General features: G+C 39.1%; 1 protein-coding gene across 1 annotated transcript; it reads left to right on the top strand.

The window, feature by feature from the left end:
- Positions 1-1,265: 1,265 nt before the first annotated feature.
- LOC140681859 (uncharacterized) lies at positions 1,266-5,089 on the top strand. The gene is made up of 2 exons (XM_072922386.1): positions 1,266-3,197; positions 4,330-5,089. Exon 1 carries the CDS (start codon positions 1,397-1,399, stop codon positions 2,765-2,767), a length of 1,371 nt encoding a protein of 456 aa, XP_072778487.1. The 5' UTR covers positions 1,266-1,396; the 3' UTR covers positions 2,768-3,197; positions 4,330-5,089.
- Positions 5,090-24,036: the final 18,947 nt, after the last annotated feature.

Below are 24,036 nucleotides of genomic sequence, written 5' to 3' on the forward strand. Positions count from 1 at the left end.
GTAATATTACATATTTTTACAAAGCAATTCTTCCTAAAGTTATTTTATCTTGCCTGTTTCCAATCAATCTTACAGAAGATGGACTTATTCAAGTAGTTGTTTTACTACCCTATTTTTCAACAGCTCACATCTAAAGCATAGACATATATGCTGGAGAAGTCATCTGTATATGGCATCTTTAGGTCTATAAGAGTCCTGGCATTTTGGAAATATTAATTAGCCTCTTAACTACATAATATCTTGAAGGAATTTCAGTGGTTAAGGTTATGGAGGGGACTAGTTGATAAAGATATTTTCTTTCCCATATTAAAATTGTCTTTTCATTAACAGTATATTGACCTTCAGTGGAATGTGTCTTGAAGCCTGCTTAAAATATCGGCATGTTATATTAAATAGAGCGTATTAGTTCTCCTATTGCTGTGAGACAGAGAGAAGAATGGTATAGCCCCCATATTATTTTAAATATCTATGTTAAAAGAGCAATTAATTTTTTTATAAATAGTTTTATAATATCCAAGGCACAATGGAAGACCAAGAAATTTAAGTTAGTGTTAACTGTGGTGGGCTTTCTGCTGCCTTTGTCCAAAGGAGAGGCTGTAATTTGAAACAACATAATTAGAAAAGCTAGTTTTTTATTCCTTGCCAACAAAAGACCTTGTGTATTGGATTTTATGGCTTTTCTGTGTGTGGTGCTCTTTAAAATCAGCCGGAGAACAGATGCCATTGTACTCGGTAGACTTTCTTCTTTTGAGTGTGTTAAGATGCTTGAGATCATGGACGTATTATTTTGGCTCTTCCTGAGTGAGAAGTGAGTAATTCGGTCCTGATTGAGTCCCTATTACCATGCATTCTGACATTGTTTAAGAGATCCCTAAATCAAGATGAAAAAGCATTCAAAAAACAAAAGTTGCAACTGGAACAGAAATTATAGTGTTGAGGTAGGAGCTGCTGGATGACATTTATGGTTTCCACTATGCAGGAGGTCAGATGTAAATAGTTTTTGAAGTCTATGAATTACTTCTTTCTTAGGAGACACACTACTACCCCCATGTGATTAAAGATTTCATTCTAATGCTACTTGGTGATATTCTTTGGTACACTCCTAAGAATAACCAATGTAAAATTAGCTTGTTTGCCACAGTGTGAAGAGATGCATTTTTATGTGTGTGTCTCTGGGAGTCTCGTTGAAGGGAAGGACATAAATCTCTAAAGAGATACAGAAAGGCTCAACAAAGTCCTTTTGGGCTTTTGCTTCAAAATAAAATAATTTTCATTTCTTCTATGTCCCCAACAGAAAACTCTGGGGATATGTCTTACTTTACTTCAGAGCACCCTACTGTTTAAACACATGAGATACGTGAAATAGAAACTGTATCTGCGCGCTGTGGTCACAGAGATGTTCCCCAGCCAGCTCACTCCCCAGAGCGGGGTGCAGCTGTGCAGTGAGGAGAGCGGCGCCCACGGATCTCTGCTGAGCTCCGGGGCGGCAGGGGCTTGGGGCGGGGCTCGGTGCGGGGCTCGGTGCGGGCCGGGCTCGGTGCGGGGCTCGGTGCGGGCCGGGCTCGGTGCGGGGCTCGGTGCGGGGCTCGGTGCGGGCCGGGCTCGGTGCGGGGCTCGGTGCGGGGCTCGGTGCGGGGCTCGGTGCGGGCCGGGCTCGGTGCGGGCCGGGCTCGGTGCGGACCGGGCTCGGTGCGGGCAGGGCTCGGTGCGGGCCGGGATCGGTGCGGGGCTCGGTGCGGGCCGGGATCGGTGCGGACCGGGCTCGGTGCGGACCGGGATCGGTGCGGGCCGGGCTCGGTGCGGACCGGGCTCGGTGCGGGCCGGGATCGGTGCGGGCCGGGCTCGGTGCGGGCCGGGATCGGTGCGGGGCTCGGTGCGGGCCGGGCTCGGTGCGGGCAGGGCTCGGTGCGGGCCGGGCTCGGTGCGGGGCTCGGTGCGGGCCGGGATCGGTGCGGGCCGGGCTCGGTGCGGACCGGGCTCGGTGCGGGCCGGGATCGGTGCGGGGCTCGGTGCGGGCCGGGCTCGGTGCGGGCAGGGCTCGGTGCGGGCCGGGCTCGGTGCGGGGCTCGGTGCGGGCAGGGATCGGTGCGGGCAGGGCTCGGTGCGGGCCGGGATCGGTGCGGGGCTCGGTGCGGGCCGGGCTCGGTGCGGGCAGGGCTCGGTGCGGGCCGGGCTCGGTGCGGGGCTCGGTGCGGGCCGGGATCGGTGCGGGCCGGGCTCGGTGCGGGCCGGGCTCGGTGCGGGCCGGGATCGGTGCGGGGCTCGGTGCGGACCGGGCTCGGTGCGGGGCTCGGTGCGGACCGGGCTCGGTGCGGGCCGGGATCGGTGCGGGCCGGGCTCGGTGCGGGGCTCGGTGCGGACCGGGCTCGGTGCGGGGCTCGGTGCGGACCGGGCTCGGTGCGGGGCTCGGTGCGGGCCGGGATCGGTGCGGGCCGGGCTCGGTGCGGGGCTCGGTGCGGACCGGGCTCGGTGCGGGCCGGGATCGGTGCGGACCGGGCTCGGTGCGGGCAGGGCTCGGTGCGGACCGGGCTCGGTGCGGGCCGGGCTCACAGCTCCCTGCAGCACACAGCTGTGGCATGGGGAGCACAGCAGCAGCACAGTGCGAGAAACCGAGGCAAAGGAATACAAAGGGGGTCACTTGTTTCCTTTTTCCAAAGAAGGTTTATTTCCCAAGAGGATTCAGGGACAAGTGATGACGGCTGACGGCAAAAAACCTGCTTTTAAGGAGGGGAGGGAAGAAGGGGAGGACACAACCTTTTACCAATAGGAAGGCATTAGGAGAGGGGTGCAGGGTAAGGGCTCTCCAATAGAAGCCAACAAGGGGAAGGAGCGAACCTTGCACCCCAAGCTTGCTTTGAGGAAGGGATGAAGGCCAGGGAACATTCTAGAAGGAAACAAAGACGGTACAAGGAGAGTGACAGGTGGATTGACATACACCTGGCAGGAAAATCTTGGGGTAAACAACTCAGGACTGAGCCATTAGGGAAGCCAAATGGAATGAACCATTACAAACTTGTAACAAGAAATATTTAAAACCTACTACAGAAGAACAAACTGCAAAACAACAGACTACCACAGAAAACTGTTTGAAAAACACACTGAAATTGTCTAGAACATCCAGCCATGGAGGCTCAGGCTCTGAACTTGCTGATCCCTGAATCCTTCCTCTACACTGCCATCATAACAGCTAAATGATGGTACTAGTGAATAATGTTTTATCTTTATATGTAAATTTTAAACAACCTTTTAGTATGGATGAGAAGTGGAATCTCACATCAAGATACTAATTGTAGTTAAGCATATATTCATTTTTTATCCCTGACAGTTTTATCTGTCAAAATATACTTTTAGCCATGGTACAAGGTCAAGACCTGCTACTGCCACAGATGATATTGCAACTAATGTTTTTTATTTATCTAGTACCTTTGCATGTGTGACTCTGTTTTAGAGTCCTTGAGATCTTTTTTGCCAGTTTATAATGCCATTTTAGCAGAGAAAAGCAAAAATATTTATTTTCATGTCTGCTTAGTCTCAAGCATGGTAATATGACTGTTGCATGTTTTGTTTATATGCATTGTCTGCAGATTTCCTACTCTCCTATGGAATGTGATTCTGTATATACATGTGAATTTTTCAGTTCATATGAACCTATTTTTGTCTTTACTGATTTTAGTTGCCTATGCCATTTTTTTGTAATACATATTTTGTTACTGGAAAACATCTATACATGTCAATAAGAGGACATGCAACTGCTAAAGCAATCTGTGTGCATATTCTACAAACTATGAAGTATCAATGCTTTTCATGAAACAAATTTGGTAAAAGAATCAGTGACATTTTTTACCTCTTTGAGCTGATACTGGCAATGGATTTATAACATGATTGTTTTTTGCTTTATTTGTAATTTTTTCTGCTATTAACTTTTTCAGTGAGGGTGACTCCTTTTGGAGAACCGTATTCATGTAAGTTTTGCAAAATCTAGTATTTACTGGAAAGTCCTAACTTTTGTTCATATGTTTGCTTGTAATTTTGTTTTGCTGTTTATGAGTGAATATTTCAGCAGTGGTTTCTGCCTACTGAAAATTACCTAGTGACTCCAGGGAAGTTACAGTCTGCATCTCCTCTATTCCTAGAGTCCTCATTTTAGGAAGTATATTTGCCTTACTCAGAGCATGGTAATGTCCTGCAGTGTAGGACTTTTTTTTTTTTTTTTTTTGTCTCCAAACCCCCATAAATTACTGCCCTAAAATGACTGTAGAATTGCAAAGATACATGAAACATGATTCTTCACTCAGAACTAGTATAATCCCCTCTTCTTTTCAACTTCAGTTTTCTGGAGAGTAGAAGCTTGGATAGCATTTCTGATGACATTTCTTCAAGCAACTTTGGAGAAGCAGCCCAATAGCTCATTTCAGGTTTCTTCACTGATCATCACTAGCCATCGCTAGCCATGTGTTAATCTGAAGGAGAGCTCAGAGGTAAGAGAGTCACTGCCTCATGAATCTTGCAGTCTACATATTTTTGTAAATTCTGCCATGAAGCTCCTTGCCACCTTTTCCAAAATCTACAGAAAGATATTCAAACAATGAGAGATTAAGAGAATGATAAAGGTTTAGATTGCAACTTGCCTCTGATCTAGAGGCGGAATCTGATCGTCAAGAATCTGAAATACAGGAGATGTCTCAGAAAATAATCTGTGACTTGTCTTACTCTGTAGTGGACTCTTTAACTTAGAAATCACCAGTACGGTTACAGTCGACAATGACTATTTATTGGCTGTTTATCTAGAAGACTACTGTAATAAGTATGTTACTGCCTAGATATGACTTTTCAGAGGGGGACTGATGAAATAATCTTCTCTGTATTTATTACTCTTTCTACTTTTCAAGTTGTCTTGTTGAAGAATGCAAATTACAGTACTACAGTTACTACAGTGTCAGTAAATGACAGCTTTCTCTTTTTATTCAGTGAGTAATTTCACAACACAACTCTTAAGTTAACCCCCTCTTGTCATTCCTAATGTGAAGATACCAACACTGATCATCTGTTATTGGTTGGATCATGTCAAAAATAAAATCTATCTCTCTGATTGATGTTATTTTGTGTAGCATCCCATGAACTCTCCCACTTTGGTCAATTCCCAGGTTCTTGGCCCTGGCAATGGTGGTTGCTACTTGCCATGGAGTCAGTCCTGCTGGGGGAAAAACAGACTCCCAAATGGACTTCTTTGTCAACTTCCCCTGTGTAACTTCCCCTGGTTTCTTCTTTCCGTGTCCCCTCACTGGATTGGTATCCCTGATGGCCACCCTCCTTTGCCTGGAGACCAAACCCCTCTGCCCAGCCTCAGCTCTGCCCCCCACCCCTTCCCCTTCTTAAGCTGCCTCCTCCACGTGGTCGGGCTCTCTTTTACCTCAGCCACACGTGATAGCCTTTGCTGGAATAAAACCCTGCAAAAAAGAGCCTTTCTTGCCTCTATCGCTGACCCAGCTGTGGTGAGCGTTGAGTGAGGTCTGACTGCGTCGCCTGAAGGTTATCTCAACTTGCTTTTCTACAGGAGAGATTGGCTGGGGACAAGAAACAGGCAGCAGCACCCACCTCTCCAACACCCGCATTTTAATTTTGTTCTTGCAGCTTCCTCATTCCTAAATTCTCTCATGACAGTAGAGTTTCTAGAAAAAGAATATGAAGGTTCCACTTCTGAATGATATTTTGACTTTTCTTTAGAAAAGAGTAGCACCAACTATTTAAAATGTTTTGTTAGTCAGGGCTTAGTTTAAATCCTGGAAGTCGTAAATCATCAATGCTTAGGTTTTCTAGCATCTTCTTGAAAGATGACTGTATTCAGTCAATACGAAGAATGTAGGTGGATGTTGTCTGGTGGAACAGATGGGGAAATCTATACTTCCAAAGGTTTTTCCACTGTGTAGTATTTATATTTAGGTTTTGGTACTTTTTTCTTTTGCAGATTAACATTAGAGTTGATAAAATAGTACACTGCAATGGATAGCTTCTCCTCCTTGGACTTGGCAGCTTAAGTGGAGGATGATAGGAGGAATCTCTTAGTTTGTAATACAAACTCGGCATAAGCTTGGAAATTTTTTTAGTGCATCACCCTACCAGTAAAACATTTGGGTTTTGTCATCAACACCTTGTCTCAACTAGCCTTTGTTACTTGCCATCTGTTTGGATTCAGAGTCCTGGCTTGGACCCATGTTCTTTGAATATGCAAATACTTACTGTTTAAAAAATGTGTCTTTGCTGAACAATAGTATAAAACATATGTGCTAGCCTTGCCACATAAAATACTGGTTCAGAAATGGATAGTGCATCAAAACATTTTCCAAACATCTCTTTTTTAATAAATTACAGATTTTTAGCTAATTTCATCTTCTCTGTATCTTCTCTGAGAAGGTACAGGCAAGTTCTGTGCAGTACCAGATAAATTTCTTTTAGATTAGAATGAAATATTTTTTCAGCCTCCAGTGTTTGCTGGTACATGCACTAGCAATGTCAGACTAGTCAATTCGATGATGATGGAGGATTAGAAGCAGTTTCTGCTGCACTAATCTGAGAAGCTCAATAAGCTTCATATTCTGTATTCTGACACTGTCTGTTGGAACTAAAATCAAAGAAAAGGGGGAAAAGTGTTCATCTTTGGTAAATGTCAGAAAAAGTTGCTTAAGCTTTTTATATACCAGGTTATACCTTTACTCTGGGAGATCTTTCAAGTTTACCATTTTACTGAAAAGAATTATCATCAGTATGTATTTAAATCAGTGAAAATGAAACAGGTAAATATTTTAGCGGATTTTAATTTTCTATATTACCCTTTTTCCCTGGAAGACTTTTGTTGCACCGAGGACTTTTATCCTGATGGGTATAATACATGAGTTCAGTACTTTCTGGAAGAGAAGTGATAGAAGCAATAAATTGAAAACTTCTAATTTTTTAATAAATAAAAAAGTTAATGTTTCAAACCCATGCATGAATGCTCCCTCTGCTATGACTAGATGTTGATAAAACCTTTTGTTTTTTTCACTGGGCAAACTAGTAATGGATGCCTCTTTAAGGAGCTGTGACACTTGTTTCATCTTTCAACTGTTTGAGACAGGAGGCTTATTTTTACCAAAACTGCTGTAGAATATTATTAAGGCAAATATTGACTATTTATTGCAGAAAATCTAAATTAAAAAAAAAAAAGCCTGAAAATATGCCTACAGAAGTTAATATAGTGAAGCCAAAGACATTATGTGGAAGACCAAAGTATTAGAATGTAAAACAGTCTAACTGCAAACCCTGCAATTTTAAGAAAAAAAATTTTTAAATATCTAATTGTATTTTCTTCTCTACTTAGAAATTATTTTGTTTTCCGTATACTTTCAGGTGAATGCATAAGAATATGCTAGACCTAGGGACTGAAAATATGAATTTATATTGAAAAATTAATGTATTTGTTGATTAATAGCAGTAGTCCCTGTGTTTTGAGTATTTCTACAAACCAGTAGGCAATTAGAAAACAAGGAACTTATTCAATATGCTTCAGATTTGACAGAATCATTCTACTTCTTCTCTGGGAGTAAAACATTGTAAGATGAAAATAAATACAGGGATTTTAAGTGTATTTCTCTATTTTAAATGTACCAAAGGGTAAAAACCCAACTCTGAGTATACATCAATAGATCTGTGTCTTGCTGGCAAATGCCAGTATCTTTCCATGGGATTGCAGTCATATTTACCACAATAAAAGTTTATCTCTCAGTTGACTTGTCATAATGTTGTGGTTTTTTGTAGCAGTTCAAAAACTTTGGTTACATGCAATTAGGTCTTTGTAATCTGTCCATGGTTGCACAAGAAGCCGAATAGTGTGTAATTTTTAGAATTATTTTTAATGTTTCCCTAATTTTACTGTTTATTCACAGTCAAGCAGTACTTGGGTTATGAATAACATCCCAGGAAAAAAGCTATTGACCAGGAGAACAGGCACAAAAGAAGAATTTACAAATGAAAATATTCAGAAAATTTTTACCAGTAAATCCAGAAGCTTTTAAGGTGCAGAAGGCTTAAAATAAGGACTTATATAATTGTTGGGCTGAACATTTGCCTTCTGTAAGAAAAAAAAGGTCTGGTCAAACAATAACTGTAAAAATATCTTAAGGAAAATTCATGTATGTGAGTATAAATAAATGATCCAGCTACAGCTATGTGGAACACCTATCATTAATAAAGAAGAGGTGCTCATGCAAGCAACCACCTTTTTTAAGAGATGGAGCTACAGATCATACTCAAATGCAATCTGATCTTGTTTTTTGATGTAATACTTAAATATAAATAATGTTAAATGCATCTCTGCCCTGAAAAAAAATACCAGTGCAAGAACTTTAAGTTTTCAAGAAGTTAGGAGATATAATTTCCAGACTTTAGTCTGTGGCATATCTTTATTTAAAATGTGACTGGCTTGAAAACTGGAAGAAAAATAAATGTTACGCCCTTCAACCCTAAAATAAGAATCAAATTACTTATGTTCCAAGACGAGGTGACTTACATTTAGTTACAAGTATTTTATAAGAAGAGAAGAGCCTAATTATATGCAGAAAGAAGTATTTAATAAGGAGTAATTCTCACTGAAAAGATTTGGCAGTTTTAAGATAGCTAATTAAATGAAATCAATATAATACAGTTTCCATACACACCGTAAGTAAAGAATTTTATCATGATTTAAGCATTTGAGAATTTGGTGCTTACTTTTAAATACTTGATTCAAATCCACTGATAATCAGCTGAAATCTTGCCAGAGATTTAGGTTTGGTCAACATACCTCTGGGTTTACTGAACCCTAAAAGAAGTGTTTCTACCTATGGTAGAAATACCTGATGCAGAATTTGGACGCTAAGCAGGAATGTAAACTACTTATACCACTGAGCAGGCCAGTGCATGCTGCACGTTCTGGTGTCACTCTCAGGTACTAGAACTCTGTGCCAGTGTTTTTGACTGTGTTGCCATATTTTGCACAGGTACAAATAAAGGGGTATCATTACCCATCCATAAGAGGAGGTGGATTTTTTTGAGCAGCTTCTTTTCTTGATGCTGTGTCACAGTGTGAAAGAAAGGAAAAAAACATGATCCCTAGAGATAAATCACAAAGAAATTCAAGTCACAGAGAGAGAGCAACTGAAGAAACCAGAGCACTTATGAAGATTTTGAAGAAAAAAAGATTTACAGAGGCTATGCAATTAGGTAGAGGGTTAAGAGGATAATGAAAGAAGATTACACAGGGTAATAGTACACAACTTGATCAAGAGTAAGAAGTGAAGGAGCTCAGTACAATTTTTCTTGTTTCTTTGGGACTTTGAAAGTGTATCCATGATGGGGAAAAAAATTATGATGAGGAAGTATTTCCATGCTTGTTTTTTATGGCTTCCTGATATGAACCTGCATATCTGGAAAGAAGCACGATCTACTGCCACTATGATTCAATCCCAGTGTTGCCATCCTGCTGCTACAGACTGAGCTTTGTGGTGTATATGCTTGGTGCTAGATTGCCTTGTGAACAATATACTTAAAAATGTCAAGTTCCTCAGGAAATAATCCTTTAGTCATAACAGCATAGGCTTACCTGAGTCTCTCCATCTTTAATTGCTTGTGTGTTGCTTTTAAGTTTTGTGATTTTAGTGCTTGAAAGAGAAAAAAAAATCGTGTTGGGAACTTGGCACATATTTTTCATTGTATTCGTACTGCCTCAGTCCTAGAAAATTCGTTTTGTATGTGACAAACTGGATCCCTATGACTTTAAGTCCTGTGGCAGAAGGATGCAGTGCATCAATTCAGAGCTGTTTTTCAAGTGTCACAGAGTAGCTGGGTTTCCACTCTGTGGAACTGGAAAGTACCAGTTTACGTCAGATTGATGAATTATGGAAAACTGGATTCTTTATGTATTATTAATCACCACAAACAAAGGATGACGTTTTAATTAATTTGTGATGATTTTTACCTCTTGCTTCCAAAATAACTTATTCAAATTAAAACCTCCTATTTTGAAGACATGCATCTTGTTAAAAATGTAGAGAGACTGTTATCAATGCCCACAGAAAGAAGCACAAATTTATACAACCATCTCTAGTGTTTAAAGGAATTTAGGGTAATACTTTTGAAAGATCAGCCAGGGAACCTGTACTCACAGTATTTTAACACAGGAGTAAGTTATTTGCCTGAAAGGCTTTATTGAAGGAGTATCTGCATGTATAATCAGAAGCATCAGTGATCTGATCAGAAGCTTGTGTGGTTTGTTTGTTTGTTTGCTTCTGAGCAGTGGACAAGATAACAAAAAACCTGTGATTAATTTTACAGTTCTGTATGGGTACATGATAGACTGTTCTTCAAATGGAAGCCTGACCTACCTGTGCTTTGTTTTGCAATGTTGCTTTAATTAATTTTGAATATTATATATCAGTGACTATGTAAAAGAAGTATTTCCATTGGAGTGATTCATTGTTCATGTGAATAAAACTTTAAATAACTTCAGCCAAGAGATTCCTTTCTGTGAAAAAGCCTTACAGCTGGATTTAGGTTTCAGTGTAAGCTGCAATACACAATAGGCAGGCTGACATTTTCTCTCAGCCAGAGGTACAAATTAAGTGCCTGAGGCCACTTCAACGCTGAGATCAAGCTTTTCTTTGCTCCTTCCTTCCTCCCTCCCTTCCTCACTCCCTCCCTCACTGAATGCATGACCAAGTTATAAAAGATGATGAGGTCATTGTCCCCTTTTGTGTCAATAAAATGCAAAAAAGACCTCACACTTTTTGAAAAATAAATATATAAACATTTTCCACAAAATTACAAGGTTGCTCTGTGCAGATAAGATTACCTACCCTGTTCTGTACAAATTACTCATTAAAAATTTCTGTAAATTAGAGTAATGTATTTACTTTGTATCATGAAATTAAGAACCAAACTTGATGCTGAAGTTCCTAAATCAAAGATTTTTTTTTTTTAAGTTTTTAATTTTGGAAATAAAAGGGCAAGACTTTTCTTTCTATTCCTGAGGACACTCAGGATTGTTGCCATTAGTGTTATACTGTCACAAAATCTGTGAAAGTTAGAGATGAAATCAAGTTGATTGAGTTCAGCGGAAATATATGTATTCTCTGAAAGTTAGTTTGCTGGGTTTAGGAATCTACATTTCAACTGTCTGTTTAAGATTTCATCCTCAGAATCTTGTATTTGAAAATGACACATAAAGCTGAAAGGCCAAATTTATCTCTGGAGCACACCAGTATAAATGAAAGCTCTTTGAAGTCAGTGATGTTGGTGAGGAGATGATGGAATTAAGACAAAGGTATTTTTCTCCTTCAGGAATTTGCTTCCTTTTGATAGCATGGAGGGTGCAAGCTTGATTAATGTTATTCCCCTGGTAATAACTGAGATAAATTCTAATGAATGGAAACATAACAAATAAAAACTGAGGAAGAACAAAGTGATTTTTATTTCTGCATGTTTTATGTGGACCACTCCTATGCGCACCTATCTTATGTGCACCTTTTAAATAAATTTTCAGGAAAAACATATTTCTGTATTTTCAATAAAATGTGAATGAGTAACGGTTATTTTGATATACTAACAGGTAATTTTGATATATTAGTACCGTGAAGATTATGGGCTTGGATTCAACATTTACTTGAAAAGTTTCCAAATTTTGTAATATCCTTTCCTGAACTTATGAACATTAAATAAATTGGAATTGAGAGATCTGAAGAAGCCACAGAACTAGAGAGATTATTCAGATGATCTAGTAACTGTATTTTTGTGTTACATGCAAAGCTATGATTTCTTAAACAAACATATGGCATACTCTTTACATGAAACCCATCATCTCTCCTTTTCTTTCCCCAAATGTGTGCTGCCTCTTAGTAGTATGGTTGCCTTAGCTTATTGCAGAGTATTCCAATTATGCATGATAAGACATGATCATCTATGATGAGGTTTGACACAATGGAATTGTGCTGGTTTTGGTTAGCATAAATTTGTGGGGTTATTTTCACAGGAGTAGTAAAGTGCTTATGTTTTTGATTTGTGGTAAGAATAATGTTGATAGCTCAAGGATGCTCTAGTTAATACTGAGCAGTGTTTGCACAGAGTCAAGAACCTTTTCTGCTCCTCACACTATCCCATCAGTGAGGAGGCTAGGGGTGTACAAAAATCTGGAGGGACAGAGCTGACCCCAACTGATCAAAGACATATTTTGTAGGATATGGCATCATGAAAATGGGGGAAAAAAGAAAGAAGGAAGGACAAATGGTGTTTGCCTTTTGAAGTGCCTTGTTTTAACCTCAGCTATCAAATTTATCCATTGGAGCCATTTGCTCACTCCCTGACCGTTTGGACAGAAGGATAAAAATTGGAAAACTCACAGGTTGAGATAAAGACAGATAATAGGGAAAGCAAAAGGCACACATACAAACAGAATAAAACAAGGAATTAATTCACTGTTTGCCATGGTAGCCACCTCCATCAACCCACAAGTTTTCTCACTTTTAATCTTTTGAATCCTCTGTGACACCACGTCAAGTGAAGGGGCATCTGTGTAGGCTTTGGTTGCTGGCTGGGTTTAGAACTGTCTACAAATTCAAAAAAATTACCTGTGTTAAAACAAACAGGTATAATTTTCTAAATGGTCTGCAGAAAAAGTGTTACCTTGAATGTTAAAATGGTTTTCATAATGACACACACTGGTATTCCCAGTTGTGTTCTTTGGGGGAAAAAAAGGCTACAGCTTCTAGCCAAACATTAAAACTGATCTTATGAATATAAAATTCTATGTTAGTTATTCCCTTAGGTGTATCGGGAACAGATTTAGGAATCTTTTTCTTTTTTTTTTTTTTCTTTTTAAAAATGAACCATGACGGAATCTCATACTTCCTCCTGTCAAAGGCTTCTCTCTAAGTTTTTATGTCAGTATTCTCCATACCCCAGTGGACATGTCATGGATGTATCATTATGGAATTGTAGAATAATACCTATCCACCTTCTTTACATGAAAAATGCTAGCCATGTGTTTGAAGATGCACATATCCACTGGCACCTGAAGAAATACTCTAGGGAAGCGTACCATATTCTTCCTCTGCTGTCATAGTCTTTTACAAAGTATTTCCTAACAACTTTGGTCAGAGTTGTTGTGGTAGTCTGTTTTGCAGTTTGTTCTTCTGTAGTAGGTTTTAAATATTCCTTGTTGTAAGTTTGTAATCGTTAATTCCATGTACACCATTTGGCTTCCCTAATGGCTCAGTCCTGAGTTGTTTACCTCAAGATTTTCCCACCAGGTGTATATCAATCTACCTGTCACTCTCCTTGTATCTCCTCAGTTCCCTTCTGGAATGTTCCCTGGCCTTCATCCCTTCCTCAAAGCAAGCTTGGGGTGCAAGGTTTGCTCCTTCCCCTTGTTGGCTTCTATTGGAGAGCCCTTACCCTGCACCCCTCCCCTAATGCCTTCCTATTGGTAAAAGGTTGTGTCCTCCCCTTCTTCCCTCCCCTCCTTAAAAGCAGGTTTTTTGCCGTCAGCCGTCATCACTTGTCCCTGAATCCTCTTGGGAAATAAACCTTCTTTGGAAAAAGGAAACAAGTGACCCCCTTTGTATTCCTTTGCCTCGGTTTCTCGCACTGTGCTGCTGCTGTGCTCCCCATGCCACAGCTGTGTGCTGCAGGGAGCTGTGAGCCCCTGTACTCACCGCCATCCGGGAGCTCAGCAGAGATCCGAGGGTGCCACTCTCGTCACTGCACTGCTGCACCCCAGTCTGGGTGTGAGCTGGCTGGGGAACATCTTCCTGTGACCACAGTGTACAGACACAAGATGTGATTCCAAACTAGAAGGAACTTTGATCTGATTCAGACTAACTCATTCTGATTATACTCACTGTTAAGAGAGACTAGTTTTGTACACTTATATGCTTGACTGTCATGTTTCTATGACATTGCAGTTGTTACATACCCATTTACTCTTTTCATGTTAGAGCTCGGTAATAAAATGGCAGCTTACATCACAAAGAACAAGTTTCCTCCCAATGCTTATTTGTAGTTATTCAGATTATGCTACGGTTCTCTACCAAGGGTTTTTGCATTGTTCTTTCTGTTGAAAACTGGGCTTAAAAAGGTAGTGTTGAAGCAGCAGTCTCACTGATGCTCTGTGCAGAGGCAAACAAACAGTTGTGCCTCAGCCTGTTACTGCCTGCTGCCTCTCCTATACAGGAGCAATTTTAACCTACTTTGTGTAGAGTCATAGAATTTTTTATGATGAAGTGTCTACCATGAAGACACAAGATTACTCTCAGATTTACATCTCCTGTGTTGGAATCCTGGATGCTGAGAATTTTATACTTTCTGTGCTTAAAGGCACAGACCCATAAGAGAACACTGCATTTGACCTGAAGTCGTGGAACAGGCTTTTAAAATTGATTAATAGCACTGGGATTACCGGTGTGCAGTTGGTTAGATGTGTGTTATATCACAGGGTGGAAAATTTAAGGGTTTGGGATTTTAGAATATAGAAATAAATATGAAGCAAGATGGGGGTTTTAGGGCGGAGGCAGGTTCTTCTTCACCTTCTTCCTTCTTCTTCATGGGTTTGGGTGACGTTTTCTGATTGGAGAGAAAAGTGCATTGTGGGCTTCAGGGGATCAGTTATTGTGTTAAAAGGGAAAATAATCTAGGTGTTGTTTCTTAATTGGATAGTTTAGTTTTAAAAGACCTTGTAACAAAAGTTAGTTAGATATTTTGTGACTTGCTAATGGAAAAGCTGATGAACTCATGGTAGTGAGACTATAACATAGATAAGAAATAATAAACACGTGAGTCCGAATATGGAATGCCATCTCAAATACCTTCAATCCCGACTCTGAGAAACTGATACTCCTGGATGATCTTTCACAGTCTGTCCTCTGTTCTTACGCTGCTGTTCCAGAGATAGTCATCCTCCAGGTACTGGTTTGACACATGCTTTTAAGATCATATGGATTACTAGATGGTGATGTGATACTGTTCCCCTCTGCACATGTGATACTGCATGAGAAGCAAATATAAGAGAAAGTTATGGCAGCTGGGAGCCTTGGGCATATTTGGGCTCTTTATTTCCTACCGTTACAGCCACTTCAACTGTAAGTGGCATGTTGACTTCTAACCTATCCTGAGGGACATAGCTAAAACCTGAAGTAGGCTTATATGTCTTGACACAAAACTGTTTACCTTAATGCAATGAAATTCAACTTCACTACATTTGTACTACTTATAATTAACTATTTCAGACTATGTCTTCTGAGTACTTTTTTGGTATGAAATTTCATTTTAATTTGTTTTTTTACATTTAATATAATGAAACTATATTTTGAAATTAATTTATTTTCTTTAAATGGAAAACTAAAATAAAAGAAGAAGGAAAGGTTTTTGACAGACACTCATATCTTTGCAGGCTCAACATTCTTTGAAGACTAATTTCATATTTACTTTTTAACTGAACATGCTTGAACTTTTTTCCCCAAACTTTGTATCCAAAATCTGTGTCTCATCTGGTCTTTATCTCACAGCTGTGATAAAGCAAAAGAGACCATGTTAATGATTTTAATTGAGGTTGATATTTTCTCTCTGAATCATTTAGAGATAAAGATTGCATAGCATATGCTCTTTTGATCTATTCAGAGAAACAATGAGCTCCATAGTTTGATGTCAAGATAATTAAAATAAGTGCCAGCAAAGCTTTGAGAGCTATTACAAACCTAAAGATTGAAAAATGGGTTGGAGAAAGGTCCAAAGTGGAGCACACATGGCTGAAGTATTCAGAAGAATCTGTTTCTGAATAATTCTGACTAGTCCAGACTTCACCTGGAGTGCTGTGTACAGATCTGTGCCCACCAGAAGAGACACAAGAGACACACGGACATACTGGAGAGAGAGCAGCAAGGGACCACAGAGAATATTAAGGAGCTGCAGAATTTCTAAAGTGGTGAAAGACTGAGAGAGCTGGGATTGTCAAGCCTGGAGGAGAAAAAGCTCTGGTGAGATCTTATCAATGTCTATAAATACTTAAAATGGGGATGCAAAGAAAGTAGAGTCAGGTTCCTCTCAGTGACACCCAGTGCCAGGACAAGAGGCAAGGGGCACAAACGGAAAAAGACATGTTTCTTTCTGAACATTAAAAATCCCTTTTTCACTGAAAGTCTGATTCAGCCCTGGCTTAGGCTGGCCAGAAACATTGCAGTCTCCTTCCCTGGAGATAGTCAAAACACCTCTGCACAAAGTGCTGGGCAAGCTTTTCTAGGTAGCCCTGTCTGAATCAGGGCTGTTGGAATCTGTTTGAATCCACTTTGACCTTCAACTTTGTCTGACTTAATTTCATTCCTTTTGAAGACAATACACCATTTCTAAGATCAAGAGCTACAAGAGTTTCACATTTTTTAAAAATAGTATTTTAAAGCTGATTTTAATTTAAACTTCTAATTTCCCATATGGTAAAAGATGTATCAAGGAGGATATTCTGTTGCCTCAGTTCATGAGCTTGCTGAAACCACACATCTTTCTTCTCCTGCTTGATTTGGGAGCTCTTTGGAATTACTATTCTCTATTGTAGCTGCAATTAATCTGCTTTCATTTAAAAAAAATCTCATAGATTTTGAATATAAATTTTTACACAATTTTTGGTCACTGATCCCTTGCCAGCCAAATGTCAGTGCAACCTTGTGTAAACACTATTCCTTTAGAGCAAGCATACATGAGATTTATTTTATATGCACCAAGCTTTAATATAACAAAGAATTGTTTTTGCTAGTCCTACAGAGTGAATCTGATAAGTATCTGTGCTGATGTACACATATGCAACATATATAGTATGGTAATTAATTTTATAGCTAAATGAAGAAGGATAATGTACTTTCTATTAATCAAAAAGTCAGATTTGTTGCAAAAAAATAAGGAAAACAGCAAAAAAATAGATCTGAAGTGATATAGGTCATCCACTTGATTGAAGATAGGAAGTTCTACTAGTCAGCTTAGAAAGGACCCTAACAAATGCATGAATTTTAGGAAGAAAAAAGATCACCTTGGGAAACAGGGTTAATCATAAATAATACACCAAAGCTATTTGAACAATCTTTCGCAGTAGTAAAAAGAGACTCAAAGGAGCTGGAATTATAAATTGGTTAATGCTGAGCATTAGGGGGAGCATAGCTGGAACTTACATGTTCAATTCTTGGAGCCATATTTTAGGAAAGAAATTATGAAGCATGAAAGGTCTGAGGCTGAAAGATCAACATGAATCAGAGTTTCAGAGATCTTAATTATAAAAATCACTCAGGTGTGGCCTTTGATATATAGACTCAAATAAAATGAAATTGGAAACCATCTTCTAGACATATTTTATGGAGGACCTCAAAGATAACAACTGCTGCCAGAAGGAGGTTTAAACTAGTTAGTTACTGCTGAGGGCAAGCTGTACACTGAAAAACAGTTGCTTCCTCACCATTCTCTCTTTTCTGTTACCTTTGGAGGGGGTTAAAATATTTTTTTAGGATCAACAAATTGATTTCTTAGTGGAAACGGTGTTTATTTAAAGGATGAAATAGAATATTTTCTCTAATAAGCTAAGTTGATAAATTCTTTCAAATGAATAAATTATCTTGAATAAATGTTGAATGGAAAAGAAAAAATAATGTCAGAGAAGATTATTTTCTTTGAGTACCATCTTCATTCATCATTATGCTTGTTCACAAATACCTGTTCACAAATAGCAGTGTCTGAAAATAGTACACAGGCATTATGCCCTTTGCTAGATAATAATCTTGGCATTTGTGTCTGCCCTCAAGGATCTTGCTGTGCTCAAAATGACTGGGCAAACTAAAGAGGGCAGTATTTGGGGTCTCTTAGTGCAAAAGTTCTCTGAAAAGAATTTGCAATGCAGCAAAGCATCATGAACACAAGCAAGAAATAATATTCTTCCCTCATGAAATAAACTAAAAAGATTTACCCTTATAGGTACAATATAATGGTAGTGCCCATATCTACCACTGCAGCAACATTAATATGTGGGCAAAGACCATGACAAAATTCCCTTTGCTGGTTCACAAAAATTTAAGTCTGCCTAAATTAAGTAAATTAATTTACTTGTGTGAGCAGTTGCCTAATTAAAAAAGATTTGCAAATACTGTTCTCATACTAAGCTAGTATGAATTTCTGTATTCCTTGTGAATTTTGTAATAATAATAATAATAGTAAAAAAATAAGAAAAGAAATGCAGAAGAGACTTTCTCTGCTCTTCCCCAAATACTGTTTTTCTTCCTAATGTGAAGCACCTTGGAAGTCAAAACTGAATTTTCATATGTCACCAGAAAACATATGGCAAGGTTTCCTTTCAGGATCCTGAAGCCAGAGACTTCTTTTAACATATTTATGCCATCTGATTCTATGACAGTGTATTCTCAAAAAGTAAATAGCTCACTCAGGTCAAAAGTTCATCTTCTCACTCAGGAAAGGGGTGTCCTTCAGGTGAAGCAAAGGGAGATAATGAACTTTTTTTTTTTTTTTTTCCCCATAGTTGATTTCCTTAAAATTGTAAAATTGTTTTGATTGTGGATTGTGGTGTGGTTGAATGAAGACAAATTTTCCATACGTATCTATGCTGAACTGGAATATTGTCTTGGTTTGAAAGACAGGTGTTTGCTAAGGAAGACAGGAGTCTCCCCTAAAATGGAAACATGTAAACACCCTCTCTCCAAATTTGAAATGAAGGGGGGCCTTCAGGCAAAAATATGGGAGCAGGAATAAAAATTCTTTATTAGGGAAAAAAATTAATATAAAACAAACAATGCAGTTAACTAAAACAATACTGACAGAGGCAGAATACAGGCTGATGCCCTGTTGGTCAGGGTGCTGGCAGAAGTCCAGTGGGAATTGTGGCTGCAGTCCTCCTGGAGGGGCAGGTGTGGTTCTGTTGGAGCAGTGATCCTATAGAAAAGGGTGCAGTCGTCTTGTGGTGGAAGAGGCAGCTGTTCGTCTGGGAAATCCAGTGCAGAAAAAACTGTGCTGGTGTTCTAGAAATTTAAGATTTTATCCAGGTAGAAATGCTTGGCTCCTCCCTCTGGGTGGAGCATCTCACATTGTAACTTTTATCAGTCATTCAGTGACATTCAATAGAGAGTGTTCTGAGTGTTTAACTGTGTCTTCACAGTTAAGATGATAGCAGTTTTGCATTATCAGCAGATGTCCCCACAGAGGGAGAATTGGTTGTGGGAGAGATAAGGAACAACTGCCCACTAACGGAAGACAACTGCCATACAGATAGCAAATAGAATACATCTTGCCTTTCAATCTGGGACAAGTATAAAAAAATAGGTGATTTTTTCATTGATAAATGTGTAGAAATAAATATCCTGTAAGTGCAATGGTCTCCTGTAGAGAGAAGAGAATTATTTAAGAGTGTCATGTCTGAGGACAAAGGATGCAGTTTGCATCATGGCTGCTTAAAGTAATTGAGCATTAAAGGAAGAAAGAATTTTTGTGTGAGTACTTCTTTTAACCACCCTGCTTAGTTCTGTTAAGACCTATCTTACTACCTGAAAGTTAAGACGTCTACCAAGATAACCTAATTCTACCCTCTTGCCCTCTTGTGATGAACATTGCTTGGGAAGTGTTTAGTTCATTGATTTGTCAAGGAAATAACCAAGAAAAGGGCTTTTTTGGGGCTCATTTGCTTAAAATGTGACACAGAGAAAATTCTGGAAATTGTATGAATGACAGATATGACCAAAACAAAACCAAAACACAAGTATCGGTGGTATGCATTTGACCTTGTTCATATTGAAAGACTTTATAGGTTTTTATTAATTTCAGTCCCAAACATCATAACTTAGAAAAAGAGACAGTGAAGGAAAATTCAAGTATTGCTGAATCTCAAAGAAGTTCCTTAAATACCTCTTATAGAGAGGTTGATAGCTGACATTTTCAGCAAAGACCTGATCCAATAGGTATGTGCAAGACCATAGACTGAGGAGGGAGATGAAATCTAGTCCATGCAGCAGAGACCTTTCCAACTGATTTCCAGGCTTGTTACTTATAGTAGAGGCATCATTGTAGAGGAAGACAATAACACGACAGAAGAAGGAAGACTTTTTAGGTTTAGTCCTTGGTTCTGCCACACACTTTGGGTGTGCCTTTGGACCAGTGAATGTCCCTCCTTCAGCTTCCCATCTGTGAAATGCAAGTATAAAGGAAAAAAGTGAACAATTGATCCACCTTCATGGACTGCAGAATTTTGTCAAGTCCATTATATCCTGAATTAGTGTATCCCATCATGACTTCCTGTATTACTATGCTAAGATACTCTATTAAAACATAGAAAGAAAACATATGTAATGAACGAAAACATAAAAGCCTCCTCTTTAGACATCTTGGTAATGTTTTAAAATGCAATAATTTTGATGTAGTTTGAAAATGTTCATGTTTAAAAGTACTCTTAAGTGGCTGAGTCTGTTTCCATGTGTAGACATAATAATTTATGCAAGAAACTGAATAGAAGAGTGTTGAAAAATAGACAAGAAAGGCTATATAGAAAGCTATATGTGGGCAGCATCAATTATAAGCTCAATATATGTGACTAGCACTATCCATTTTAAACACAGAGATATAACATTAACTAGTTATTGATTAGGGCCCACATTTCCATGCCTAAATTCTAATAATATATTTAAGAAATTGGGGAAGATTAACTATTCTCCACCTTTTTTGTTTTTTTTTTTTTTTTTTTTTTTAGAAAAGCAATTTAATTCTGAGTATGCAATTAATATTTCCATTACTCCATGCTGGAAAAAAAATTAATACAATAAAGTAATGTATTTGGGTTTTTCCTGCAATACAAGAAGATTTAATGAATTGAATCAACTTACATTTGAGCCCATCTGAGTATATCTGAGGAAAGTGGATTTTCTTCCTGCCTAGTAAATTATGAAGGAAAATTACACCAATACATAACGTAAACAAGCTTTATTTTCTGAGGTCAGCATCCACATCTTCTGTCTCTGACCCTATTGCATTCATGCTTTTCTTCCTTGTAAAAGGGGGCCCTTACAGTTGAACAAGAGAGTGTTCTGAGTGTTTAACTGTGTCTTCACAGTTAAGATGATAGCATTTTGCATTACAGGAGAAATAGACTTCTGCAATTTTCTGCCTCTGAAGTGTAAGGACTCCAAATAATGATCACTTCCATAGAAAAGTAGTCTCTTAAGTCAGTTGTCTACCACTTAACACCCCCCCACCCCCCCCCATCCATCTCCACAACTGCAGAATAGTTTGGACTTTGAACACAGTGATATCCATTCATTCAAAATCAGGAAACTAGTATCTCTAATTTATTTTTAGACTCTTTACAAGAAAAACCTCCCCCTTCTCCCATCCACAACAACTTGATTCCACATTTATTTTGATTTTTGATTTATTTTGTTGTAAAAGTCCTTAGGTTCTCAACATAGGTGCAGATGGTATGTAGAGAGGGTTAGGTTCACCAGGGAAATGTTTGTATTTTGTAAGATATGGGGACTAAGTTGGTGTGAAATCTTTCCTATTTACAAGTAATGGCTGACATTTCATTACCCTGGTCAGTCAAACTTGTTCCATAGTAGCAGGAAAAACAGACGTCACCTCCTTTTTCTTGGAGTTGCAGAATACATTTTATCTCATTCCCTTGTTACTTTGAAGCCTTGAAAAAAATATTTCCTTTGTGTTAGCCCTGAATACTTGTCACATTATTCAGGTTTTAGAGAACATACTTTGGAGAAAACAGCCCATGATTGATTCTTCTTCCACAGCAACTTTAGATTGTAGCAAATGAACAATTTATTATACCATTTCATACTTAATTTTTCCCCTTATGATACTACCCCATGTTATGTACAAAAGCTTATAAGAATAATTCCTTTCATGTTGAAAACCCATGTAATTTGCTTCAGATTGCTTTTCTGTCTCTGTGTGTCTTTTAATGTCAATGTTCTCGTGGGTGAAACAAAATGACTGTCATTTGACATTGTTTTCCTGGGGTTGGGAAGAATCCTAAATTATCTATTCCTGTATCCTGTGTCATAAAAAAGTAGTAGGATTTACCAGCTTAGAATTCTTTGCATTATAGTTCTTCCCCTTGTTTTCTTCTCCTCCATGTACATTATTATAACTCTTCCTCTTGAGCTTATCAGTATTTTTTCAGATCCTTTTTGTCCCTCTTTTTTGCTTCAAGCATTAATTTTCATGGTTGTGCCATGCTAAATTTTCTGCTTCTTTTATTTATTTACCTCCACTCCTCCTCCTTTCTCTCTTCAGCAGAAAGAAATCCCAATTTTTCTGTGCTCTGAAATTTGCATTCATTGTTGACAGACTTGTCTCTGGTTAAATGGGAACATGCCTTTTCTTTCTGTTGAACACTTTCATGGTATCTTTTTACCTCACTTGTGCATATGGGCTGTAATACCAAATTTGTTTTAATTTAGGCCACATACTGGATTTCAGTTCTGCAGTACAAGTGGCAACATTTTTACTCAAGTATTTCTGTTCTCTGTCCACTTCAGTTTGGATTTTATGAACTTGCTTTCATTTTGTCGACATGTGGGTGTGGGAACTCAGAACTTAGTGGGCCAATGCTTGCTTAAGAAATGTGTTGATTTTGGCTGAGATAGAGTTACTTTTCTTCACAGTGGCTGTGTTTTGGATTTGTGCTGAACACAGGGGTGATAATACAGGGGTGGTTTTGCTCCTGCTGAGCAGGGCATGCACAGAGCTAAGGCCTTTTCTCCTTGTTGTACTGCCCCACTGGAGAGAGGACTCGGGGTGCTCAGGAGTTTGTGAGAAGACACAGACAGGACAGATGACATCAGCTGACCACAGGATATTCCCAGAATCTGTGGCATCATGTCAGTATATAAAATGGGGGGAAGGAGGAGGAATGGGGGACATTTGGAGTGATGGCATTTGTCTTCCCAAGTCATTATCATGCATAAAAAGGGTCTGCTTTCCTGGAGATGGAAGAACACCTACCTGCCCTTGGGAAGCAGTGAATGAATTCCTTGTTTTACTTTGCTTGTGTGGTTTTTACTTTCCTATTAAACTGCCTTTATCTCAGCTCACAATTTTTTTGTCTTCTCCAATTCTCTCACTGGTCGGGGAGTGAGTGAGAGGCTGCATGGGGCATGGCTGCTAAGTGGGGCTAAACTGTGACAAAGTATTATAGGTCTGGAAGGGCAGCTAGATGTTTCACGTTGTAAGGAGGAGTGCTGTGCTTCCTGATATTCGGCATAATTAAGGATTGGTTGGAAAACCTAATCCTAAAACCAAAACTGTGGTGTAGCACTTGTTGGGTGCACAAGTATGGCATCGGTAGCTAGCCAGGTCTTAAGCTGAGAGTCATGAGCAGTACTAAGGTTAAACTAGTAGCTGGAATTGACTTGAAAATATAGTCACATGTATTTGCCTCAACAAATAAGATTTTTACTGTGAACACTGGAAAACTGCATAAGTTTTGAAAGAACCATATGGAAATCTTTGATTTCCTCTTTACATTGAGTACTTGTCCTTGTTTATTTTGAGGATGCACATTTTCATTGTGCTTATGGATAGAGAGAAAGAGGATAAAAGGGAACTGATCAACTGTGTTGATAGTTTCCACAGGGATAGGCCTATATATAGGTTATAGGACCAGATACTTCTGGAGGAAAGGTGTGGTTCTATGGGTAACTTCTGTCTTACATGCTCAACACTGGAAAATTATATCAGGGTTCTGAAAGGCTGAAATTGGCTCACTTATTGCCAAAGCACTTCAGAGACTGATTTGGGAATTGATGTTTTTTTTTCTTTTAGCCAGCACTGAACTCAAATCTTGGCACATACTCTTGGAGTAGTATTCTACTGTGGCACACTGGCCCACAAAACTTATCCTTTTCTACCATAAATCATTAAAGATCCCTTTGGAGTATTAAATGTAGGGATGGCAAAATCAATCTTTGACACATGTGTCATGGTTTGACACCG

Source organism: Taeniopygia guttata, chromosome Z (genome assembly GCF_048771995.1).
Source record: "Taeniopygia guttata chromosome Z, bTaeGut7.mat, whole genome shotgun sequence".
Lineage (NCBI taxonomy): Eukaryota > Metazoa > Chordata > Aves > Passeriformes > Estrildidae > Taeniopygia > Taeniopygia guttata.

Coding starts and splice junctions, on each gene's coding strand:
- LOC140681859 (XM_072922386.1), top strand. CDS start 1,397: ATGTTCCCCAGCCAGCTCACTCCCCAGAGCGGGGTGCAGCTGTGCAGT.